The 11,657-nt window shown below is 44.4% G+C and overlaps 1 protein-coding gene across 1 annotated transcript in view; it reads left to right on the top strand.

The window, feature by feature from the left end:
- Window positions 1-11,657, top strand: part of grin3bb (glutamate receptor, ionotropic, N-methyl-D-aspartate 3Bb) — a 172,647-nt gene that overhangs the window by 135,950 nt on the left and 25,040 nt on the right. Inside the window, 1 exon segment of the mRNA XM_042111786.1 lies at window positions 1,180-2,272. Within this exon segment, the coding sequence (XP_041967720.1) occupies window positions 1,180-2,272 (1,093 nt within the window).

Genomic DNA, 11,657 nt, shown 5'->3' with positions numbered 1-11,657 from the left:
AGGCTACAATTCAAAGAGCTCCCAGGTCTTTACTTTTCCTGCGCCACCACTAAGTAAACAGTCACATACATCCATTCTGCAGTAATCTTGCTAATTTCCAACATAGATTCATAAACAGATATTTAAAGATACAATAGTTGGATTTCATAAATATTCAAAAGCATAAATAATATTATTCAGGGCAAGTTTATACATGTTCAGAGATGACCAGTAAAGCTAGCAGCTGTCATAAGATAGCATCCTTTCAGATCATTTAGAGTCTCAATTGGTGTACTTAAGTGAGTACACTTTCGTGTAGTACACTATGTGCACTGTGTGCTTACTGGCGGAGTGCGCAAATTTTAACAAAATAGTATTGTCTCAAACACTAACTCCGTGCACTTCACGGAAATGACGATCGCAAACATTTTAATATAACTTTATTGGCGTTCTCAATTCGACAGTGACATGGTCATACTGTGTAAAAACATGAACCGTTTATGTTATAACTTGCTTGTACCTCCGTAAAGTCTGTTTTCCATTGCTGCTGCCTCAGCTTTCTCAACCGCGATTACCACAAGTTTGAAAACGCTCCCTCCCCTTCCGCTATTTGGGCAAGATGGCGTCCGTTAAGGGCGAAAAGTGTCCAGCGTTGCACACTCAGCTTTTTGACCGCTATGAGTGCACCATTGGGGAACTTGCAGCGCCCTTCGTGTCGTTGGAATTTTCAGTGTGAACACCCTCATGCACTCAAATGAGGTATTGCAAGTGCAGAAGTACACGATTTGAGACACAGTCTGGGCAGACGGAGCCATCTTCAGGTCCTCTTGCACACATTTCTACAGCCTTAAAGCAGCAACATATTCCATTAGTCCACAGGTGTCATCATTTCTACAGCCTTAAAGCAGCAACATATTCCATTAGTCCACAGGTGTCATCATGCTGTTACGTGCTTCCATATAGTGTGTTATTGTGTTACGTGCTCCCATGTACATGTAGTGTGTGTTATTGTGTGGAACTGATCATGTAGTTACATTGTATTGGCTGTTAATTCACAGTAGTAGCACGTACACATACACACACACACACACACACACAAACGTGTACAGTTACCCGTTTGCCCTTTGCCCTGTGCTTCCTGACCTTTGCCCTGTGCTTCCTGACCTTTGCCCTGTGCTTCCTGACCTTTGTGTCCTGCAGGTTCCTGTCCAACACGTCCTTCACGGGTCTAACGGGTCCGGTGAGCGTCCAGTGGAACACGTCGCGCGTGGAGACGTCCCAGCGGGTGCACGTGTGGAGCCTGCGGCGTGACGCGGTTGGCCAGCCCACCTGGGTGACTGTGGGCAGCTGGGAGGGAGGTCAGCTGGAGGTGGAGGAGCAGGGCCTGTGGCAGGGGTCGTCACCACGGCAACGCGCCGAGGCCCAGCGCGGCCGGGAGGGCGGGCGGTGGCGGGCAGGCACGCCGGTAACGGGCAGCCGCATACGCGTGGTGACGCTGGTCGAGCACCCGTTCGTCTTCACCAGGGAGGTAGATGAGGACGGCAACTGCCCGGCGGGACAGTACTGCCTGGACGCGGGCACCAACAGCACGGAGATGCTGGAGCGCTACTTCAAGGAGCTGTCGCTAGGCAACCGCAGCTTCATCCCCGCCGAGTACAGCAAGTGTTGCTACGGTTACTGCATCGATCTGCTGGAGAAGCTGGCTGAGGACCTGCACTTCGACTTCGACCTCTACATCGTGGGGGACGGCAAGTACGGAGCGTGGAAGGGCGGCCGCTGGACGGGGCTCGTGGGCGACCTGCTCAGTGGCGTGGCAGACATGGCGGTCACCTCCTTCAGCATCAACTCTGCGCGCAGCCGCGTGATCGACTTCACCAGCCCCTTCTTCTCCACCAGCCTGGGCATCCTGGTGCGCAGCAAGGACACGGCCGCGCCCATCGGCGCCTTCATGTGGCCACTGCACTGGTCAATGTGGGTGGGCATCTTCGTGGCGCTGCACATCACCGCACTCTTCCTCACGCTCTACGAGTGGAAGAGCCCGTTCGGCATGACGCCGCATGGGCGAAACCGCCTCAAGGTCTTCTCCTACTCGTCAGCGCTCAACCTGTGCTACGCCATCCTGTTCGGACGCACCGTCTCCAGCAAGACTCCCAAGTGCTGGACGGGCCGCTTCCTCATGAACCTGTGGGCCATCTTCTGCCTGCTGGTGCTGTCCAGCTACACAGCCAACCTGGCCGCCGTCATGGTCGGAGAGAAGACCTTCGAGGAGCTCTCGGGGGTTCACGATGCCAAGGTGAGGAGAGACAGGGTGCACGTGAGGGGGGGGGGGGGGAGAAGACCTTTGAGGAGCTCTCAAAAGAAAGCACTGAGTGGAGAGAGATGAGAGGAGAGAGAGATGAGAGGAGAGCAAAATGAGTGGAGAGAGAGATGAGAGGAGAGAGAGATGAGTGGAGAGAGATGAGAGAGAGATGAGTGGAGAGAGAGATGAGAGGAGAGAGATGAGTGGAGAGAGAGATGAGAGAGAGATGAGTGGAGAGAGAGATGAGAGAGAGAGAGATGAGTGGAGAGAGAGATGAGAGGAGAGAGAGATGAGAGAGAGATGAGAGAGAGATGCGAGGAGAGGAGATAAGTGGAGAGAGAGATGAGAGAGAGATGAGAGAGAGAGGAGGGAGAGAGACAACCCGACAATCCTGGTTTTACGCCTTAACTATTATGAAGAGCTTAAACAATACAAAAACACACTCAGAAAGAAGAGGGAACAGTTCACAAAAAATCAATTAGAGACAATTGAAGAATCTTTAAATTCAAATAATTTCTGGAATAACTGGAATAAACTTAACAAAAAGCAACATGAGGAACTTGCCATCCAAAATGGAGGAGTATGGAAAAGTCACTTTGAAAACCTCTATGGGAAACACAGCATGAACCTCAATGAAATGATTAAAAATGCAAGCCACAATTTTCATCTGGCTGTTCTAAAACTGTTCAACTTGGTTCTGAGTGTCGGATACTTCCCTGATGTCTGGAATGAAGGACTCATTACACCCCTTTTCAAAAGTGGAGACAAATTCGACCCTAATAACTACCGGGGCATTTGTGTAAACAGTAATCTGGGGAAGTTATTTTGTAGCATTTTAAACAATAGAATAATAAACTTCCTTATCGAGCATGATGCCCTGAGTAGAAGTCAAATTGTTTTTTTACCAAAATGTAGAACATCAGATCATATTTTCCCCCTACACACCTTAATAAATAAATATGTAAACCAAAATAAAACAAAAATATTTGCTTGCTTTGTAAATTTCCAGAAGGCCTTTGATTCTATTTGGCATGATGGACTATTTTGTAAACTTATTGAATCTGGTGTAGGGGGAAAAGCATACAACATAATAAAAACAATGTATTTAAACAACAAATGTGCAATTAAAATTGGAAACAAACAAACAGAATTCTTCACTCAAGAACGGGGTGTGAGACAGGGCTGTCCTCTATCACCGACCCTCTTCAATATATATATTAATGAATTGGCAAAAAGACTCGAGCAGTCAGTAGCCCCTGGCCTCCTATTAAATGACTCCGAAATCAAATTTCTTCTTTTTGCGGACGACTTGGTTCTGCTGTCTCCAACAGAAGAGGGTCTACAGCAGAACCTAAATGTCCTGCACAAGTTCTGTCAGACCTGGGCCCTGACTATTAACCCACAAAAAACAAAAATACTAACCTTCCAGAAAAAATCCAGACATCAGAGAAAGAAATTAACCCTTGGTACATATGAAATCGAACAAGTAAAAAATTACCCCTATCTTGGGCTAAAAATCAGTTCAACTGGTAATTTCAACTAGGCCGTGAATGATTTGAAAGAGAAAGCAAGAAGGGCTTTCTATGCCATCAAAAAAACTATTCAATTTGACATACGCATTCGGATCTGGCTCAAAATATTTCAAACAGTTATCGAACCAATTTCATTATACGGCAGTGAAGTGTGGGGTCCTTTTATGTACATTGGATTTGAAAAATGGGACAAACACCCAATCGAAACCCTGCATGCAGAGTTCTGTAAAAGCATCCTCAAGGTACAGAGGAACACACCTAACAATGCATGCAGGGCTGAATTAGGCCAATACCCTTTACTAATTAAAATTGAAAAAAGAGCTATCAAATTCTTCGAACATCTCAAAACAAGCGACCCCAACTCCTATTGTTATAAAGCCCTAAAAAGCCAAGAGATGAGTGTAAAAACAAGTCCCCTCATCCAGCTAGTCCTGAGACTCACACATACTAATAGTACAACTAACACAACTAATAGTCAGCCTCAGGACCTTGCCACCCTTTCTCAAACAATTCGGCCTAACCAAATTATAAATACAGAAAAACAAAATTACTTATCATATTGGACTGAAACAACAAAAAGACAAAATAAACTTCAATGTTATTTGGCCCTAAACGGAGAGTACACTGTGGCAGACTACCTATCCACAGTCACTGATACCAGACAGAGAAAAACCTTGACCAGGTACAGACTAAGCAATCACAGTCTGGCTATTGAGAAGGGCAGGCACAGGCAAACCTGGCTGCCCAGAGAAGACAGGCTGTGCACCAATTACAACCAAGGTGCCATAGAAACAGAGCTTCACTTCTTGGCTGAATGCTGCCAATGGAAAGACATACGAGTTCAATTCTTTCCTAAATTCAGAGAAATGCATCCAGACCTTCAAAACTTTAAGGATCCAAGTCTAAGAATACTATTAGGAGAGGAACAAAAGAGCGCAAGAGTCACAGCAAGATATATAGATGCTTGCCATAAACAAAGGGAGTCACTTCATCAGTGAAGCACACAAAAACTCAAACACACACACACACCATCACATACACAGACACACACACACATACACACACACACACACACACACTGCCGTTGCAGTAATGTATGATGCATGATGTTTTGTTTTATGTCTTTATGAGAGAGAGAGAGATGAGATGAGAGAGAGATGAGATGAGAGAGAGATGAGAGAGACATGAGTGGAGAGAGAGATGAGAGAGAGATGAGAGATGAGAGAGAGATGAGAGATTCAATTCAATTCAATTCAATTCAAGGTAGCTTTATTGGCATGACAAATATTTCTTTGCATTGCCAAAGCAGGACATCAAACAATACAATACAGAACATACGATAGATAAGACATTTATACATATAAACGTGTGTGTGTGGTGTGTGTGTGTGTGTGTGTGTGTGTGTGTGTCTGTGCTGAAAATGGTAGGTATTTCATGTGTATAGTGTGTATAGTGTCTAATCACTGTCCCTCGCTCTATGGCATTCAGTGACATATTTAGCAGCAAGAGCTGCTGTCTGTCCTTTCTGTCCAAGTAAGACAGGCAGTACTTCCTGTTCTCCCAGGTTTCGGAACTTCGGGATTAGGTTGGTAAATTTATCGAAGTAGGTATCTTTAATAAATCCATATTTCTTACATTGAAGAAGAAAGTGCACCTCCGTCTCAACCTCACCTGTCGTACAGTGACCACAGACTCTTTGCTCTCTTGGCAACCATGACTTTCTTAGTCTGCCTTTTTCTATGGCTAGGCTGTGGTCACTAAGTCTGTATTTGGTCAAGATCTGTCTCTGCTTTATATCTCTGACAGTAGAGAGATATTCTTCTAATTGATATTTAGATTTTATGGACCGATAACATTCTAGTTTGTTTTGTTTTTTTGTTTCATTATGCCAATGTTCCAAATATTTTTCTTTAGATTTCTGGATAAATCTGGTTGAGATTTAGTCTAAAAGCAGAGCTTGGCTGAGAGAGTGTATTAGTATTTGTTAGAGGGGGATTACTTAGTCTCAGCACAAGCTGACTCAGAGGACTCTTGTCGGGGTTCAGATCTTGAGTTTTTGCTGCGATGAAATGCAGTGTGTCTCTGGGACTTGTTTGGAGATGCATCCAGACTTTAAGTGCTCTCTTTTGTATGTTGATGGCCAATGGGAATCTGCCTAATTCAGCCCTACATGCATTGGTTGGTGTTTTCTTTTGGATTTCTAAAATTAATCGACAGAATTCTGCATGTAGGGATTCTACAGGATGCTTGTCCCATCTAGTGTAGCTGTGCACACTGAGTGGACCCCATACCTCACTTCCATATAACGCAATAGGCTGGATAACACAGTCGAATATTTTGCGCCAAACTTTAATTGGTACAGTATATTTATTTTCCAGAAGTTTCTTTTTATTGCATATAGCGCTCTGCAAGCTTTTTCTTTTAGAGCATTCACTGCCATGCTAAAGCTCCCAGATGCAGTTATGATCAAGCCGAGGTACGTGTACTGCATCGTGTGATCTAGGGCGGTGCTGCCTAGATTGAAAGGGTATCAGTGTTCCTGACATCTGGGCTTCTTTTGGAATATCATAATGTTTGTCTTTTTTTAGATTTACTGTCAGGGCCCAGTGCTGACAGTATTTCTCTAGCAGGTCCAGGTGCTGCTGTAGTCCCTGTGCAGTGGGAGATATCAGCACCAGGTCGTCTGCATAGAGGAGGAATTTAATTTCTTTTTCTTTTAGGGTAAGGCCAGGAGCTGTAGACTGTTTCAACTGCACCGCTAACTCATTGATGTAAATATTGAACAGTGTTGGACTGAGGCTACAGCCCTGCCTCACTCCTCTTTTTTGAGTGAAGTATTCTGTAATTTTGTCGCCAATTTTCACAGCATTTCTGTTTTCAGAGTACATTTCCTTAACTAATTGGTAAACTTTACCCCCTACACCGCTTTGTAAAAGTTTATAAAATAGTCCTTCATGCCAGATTGAATCAAATGCTTTTTTGAAATCAACAAAACAAGCAAATATTTTTCCTTTTTGTGTTTGGTTTACATGTTTAGTTATTAGGGTGTGTAGGGTGTAAATGTGGTCCGTAGTGCGGTAATTTGGAAGAAATCCAATTTGACTTTTGCTGAGGACATTGTGCTCCTTAAGGAAGGCTACTATTCTTTCGTTGATAATGCTGCTAAACACCTTCCCCAGACTACTGTTCACACAGATGCCTCTAAAATTATTGGGGTCCAATTTATCTCCACTTTTGTAGATGGGTGTAATGTACCCTTGGCTCCAGATGTCAGGAAAACAGCCAGAAGTTAAAGTGAGATTGAACAATTTGAGTATAGCCCTTTGCAGTTCAGGGGTGCTGTGTTTAAGCGTTTCTCCTCTGATGTGATCAGGGCCGCAGGATTTTTTTGTTTTAAAGGGCCGCAGGATTTTTTTGTTTTGAGTTTTTTAATTTTGGATTCAAGTTCGAATTGTGTAATTGGGAAGTCAAGGGGGTTTTGGTTGTCTTTAATTGTCTTTTCAAGGGATTGTAATTTTTCCATGGTTTTTTCATAATTCGAATGTAGATCTTGAGGTTAGATGTCTGTATACAAATTTTCAAAGTGCTTTTTCCAGATTTCACCATTTTTAATCGGTAAGTTCTGAGGTTTTGTTTTGCTCAGACCATTCCACATCTCCCAAAATTGATTATTTTGTATAGATGCTTCGATTTTGCTGAGAGTTGTGTTGGTGTCATTCTGTTTTTTCTTTCTCAGCAACATTTTATAGTGTTTAAGAGTTTTGTGGTAGTTCTTTCTAAGATTTGTATTTTCAGGCTGGTGGTGATTTGATTGGAAATATGCCTCAATCTAGTCCTGAGTTGTTTACATTCCTTGTCAAACCATTTTTCTTCAGTTTTGTTCTTTGCTCGATTTTTGTTAGACTTCTTCATGCCAGCTACATTTGCTGCTTTCAGAAATATTTTGTTTAGTTCTTTTGTGGCTTCATTAACACCAGTTTTGCTAATCTCAAAACATTTTGAGTTGTAGGATCTAATGCATTGTTTTAGTTCTGAAGAATTTAGAGCTTTTAAAAAGTTATCTGGGCTGTCCTGAGTCCATCTATATGTCCCATTGAGACGGAATAGCTTGCTGGACTCTGTTTTGGGCTGCTGTATGATTTTGAGAAAGATGTTAGTCTGGTTATGATCCGATAGTGGAGTTTGCCGCCTGACAGTGAATGCTCTGAAGGAGTTGGGGTCCATGTCAGTGATTGCATAGTCAACTACACTAGCTCCAAGAGCTGAACAATACGTGAACCTCCCTAAAGAGTCCCCTCTGATCATTGCCATTAAGCATATACAGCCCTAAAGCTCGACAGAGATGCACTAACTCTTTACCATTTTTATTGACAGTACGGTCAAGGCTGTTTCTCTGGGGTAAGTTTGGTGTAAAATAAAGGTTGTTTTGACCAAACACGTGGTTGTTACCATGAGGGTCTATGTGATCTATTTCACACCCAGTCCTGGCATTTAGGTCCCCACATATCAGCACATTTCCCTGGGCCTGGAAATGGCTGATGTCTGTGTAGAGATTGCTTATGTAGTCCTCCTCATAATAGGGAGATTCTATTGGTGGGATGTATATGGTACAAAGGTATATATCATTAATTGATATACCAGAGCTCTTTTTTAATTTTAGCCAACAGTGTGATTTCCCTATTTGGATGATAGAAAGGTGATTAGTAAGGTTTTTTTACTTGTACCACACCAATATTCCCCCAGAGTTTCTGCCATGACAGATGCCATTGAGTTTGAGCAAGGAGATTACAATTTCATTGTATCCCTTAGGACAGTGTGTGGGTGTATCTGTGTGGCACCATGATTCAGTGAGGATAAGAATATCCACATTTTCAATGTTTTTCAAAAACTCGGGTTGAGTACTCTTAATACCAAATGTTGAGGAGTAGAGTCCTTGTATGTTCCAACAACTAACATAAAATGAATTCATACTTTCACAAAATGGACAAATTCAATGGAACAGATTAAAGAAGTTATTTGAATAGAGTAGGCTAATCAAATCAAAGTCTGTGGATAATGATACAAGTTTGAGAAATACAAATTCAGACAATGTTTGAACATTCATACACAGCTGCAATGGGGGTGGGGGGTGGAACAGGGGTGAATAATGGCATTGGGGGGTGATGGTGTGACAAGGGAGGGGAGGGGGGATCCATTAGCAGTGTGTGCGTTGGGTTGGGGGGGTGGGGGGTGAGGGTAGTATGTGACCTGTTCGGGGGGGGGGGGTATTCCTTGTGATGTCATGAAGGAAGGGGCTGTGGATGATGGGAGGGGAAGGGGAGGGGTGTCTATTGGCGGGGGGGGGGGGGGGGGGTGCATTATTATTTGTTACCCAGAAGTTTGCTGCACAACAGGTGAAGTATATTTTTAATTTCCCCCAGCTCTGTGGGTTTGTTAGTGGTTAGGCCTACTGGTTGGGCTGCTGCGGCTGCATAGGTCTGAGGCCTTTCCTTCGGGGGGGGCTTTCTCGCAGGGGGGGTGCTGGCCTTCAACTTGGTGGGACGTGGGTGTGTTGTTGTCCTCGTACTGGTGGGAGAGTGGAGGGCTGCTGGTCTGTCCTCTGGAACACGTTGAACCACAGGGATGGGTGGGAGTTGTTGTTGATGTCGTGGCGGAGCATGTCGTGGCGGATGGTGGTGTTGGGGTTGCGAGCCAGTGCACAGTCTTTGAGGGATTTTGCAAACTTTCCTATCCTGTCCTTGTGTAGGTGGATCCCGTCATACATATCCCTCAGGCTGATGGTGGAATGGTGTGCCATATGCACATTAGGCAGGGTTGTGCATCCTCTGTAGACATCCGCATTTATGCCATTGATGACGTGAGGTGGTATCGTATCTTGGTAGTCGGGTCGAGACAACCACGCGGGCATCAGGGAGCATTACTGGGTCTCAGCAGTGTAGATAGTGTAGGTCATTGGTGCCAGTGTGAATGATGATTACCTGTGTAGATAGTGTAGGTCATTGGTGCCAGTGTGAATGATGATTACCTGTGTAGATAGTGTAGGTCATTGGTGCCAGTGTGAATGATGATCACCTGTGTAGATAGTGTAGGTCATTGGTGCCAGTGTGAATGATGATTACCTGTGGGTTTAATGATGAGGTCATTGGTGCCAGTGTGAATGATGATTACCTGTGGGTTTAATGATGAGGTCATTGGTGCCAGTGTGAATGATGATTACCTGTGGGTTTAATGATGAGGTCATTGGTTCCAGTGTGAATGATGATTACCTGTGGGTTTAATGATGAGGTCATTGGTGCCAGTGTGAATGATGATTACCTGTGGGTTTAATGATGAGGTCATTGGTGCCAGTGTGAATGATGATTACCTGTGGGTTTCCCAGAGTCTTTCTTTCCAGCAGCTGTAATGCCTGCTTGGTTGTGCTGCAGTGTTTGAGGAGGACCTGGTGTTGTTGGAAATAGTCTCTCAAGGTCCAGAAATTTCCTATTTGAGTCCATCAGCAGGACAACCTGCGGACGGTCATCTGCTGTTCTGCTTGGCAGGGGTGTTGGGTGGGGTGGCTGGCTGTGAGAAGAGGGTGTAGCTTTGGGAAGAGCTGGTCTGCTTGTGGAAAGTTGTGCCACTGGAGTAATTCCATCTGCTGGTGTTTTGACCGATGTACTTGGGTTATGGCAGTTTGTATGGGTGCAGCATGGAGGCTGTGTACAGGCCTGTAGGTTAACTAGTTGTTCTTTCATCTCCTGCAGTTGTGTTGTGAAGGACTTTTCTCTGCTGTTGGCATGGCAAGTTGGTAATATGTTGCCTTAGTTCTTTATTTTCGTCCTGTACCTCCTTCAAAGTACTCCTGAAAGCAGCGGTGTGATTGTATTGATGTCAGCTTTAAGTTGTTGAACCTCATGTCTGAGTTGCTGCACCAAGTTTGCTGTTGCTTGTCTCATGGAGTCTGGCCTGTATCTGCTCCTGAACTCAGTAAAGTCCAGCTCCAGCAGTGCCAAGCTGTCCTCAGCTGCCTATCATGAGAGGGGGGGAGGGGGAATGGCTGCTGCAGGCAGAGTGGGCTGTGTGTGAGAAGGGGGAGGGGGGGGGGAGGGGGTGCTGTGGGCAGAGGGGGCTCCTTGTCTGCGTGGTCTACAACTGCACCTCCTTTCTTCTTATCCACCTGTATTTTCATCTTAGGGAACTTTTCCTCAAAAGATATCAAGCTAGCCTCATTACCTTGCAGTAGTACTGTTCCTTTAGTGGTGTAGTATGTAATTGTGAGCACAGCATTATCTGTGTCCAAGCTGTCATCACTACATATGATGATCCTTCCACCCCGGCCAATCCCCTCTCTCACTGTAAACTTGTATTCACTGTATATGGCTTCTTTCCATTCAGGTCTACAGTTTGTGTGGAAGATTAGGTTGCTTTTTATTCTCTTGCCCTTGATGCAGATATAGTCACAGAAAAGAGTGTCAGGATTTTCTTTAAGAAGTTTTTCTCTGTACTTCCCTCTTGCAGTAGCAGATTTGCAACTGTTAGGAAACTCCACCTCTCTGCTCTGCCCTAGCATGGTTGCCATGGTAGCCAGATGTTACAATGTTGCAATTTCCAACGGCTCTGCTGCACTCTGCCGTGACAGGAGAAAATTCTCTCTAGCTAGTTAGCTAAGTGAAGTTAATCTCCTTCTGATTTGATTTCAACAATTTGTTGTATGTATTTCAATATTTAGTCCTTGCTTTCCGGATGACTATCAGGTAGAGATGTCTGTGCCTACCTTGCTGCTGGTTGGGTTGTTAGTGGCATGCCCTTAGAGATTGGTTCATTGAAGCTCTTTTGATCTTTGTTGTAGCTCTTGTTTGCTAATCTCT

This window comes from Alosa sapidissima, chromosome 12 (assembly GCF_018492685.1).
Source record: "Alosa sapidissima isolate fAloSap1 chromosome 12, fAloSap1.pri, whole genome shotgun sequence".
Lineage (NCBI taxonomy): Eukaryota > Metazoa > Chordata > Actinopteri > Clupeiformes > Clupeidae > Alosa > Alosa sapidissima.
The sequence above is the reverse complement of the archived record's forward strand: the minus strand, read 5'-3'. Positions and strand labels throughout refer to the sequence as shown.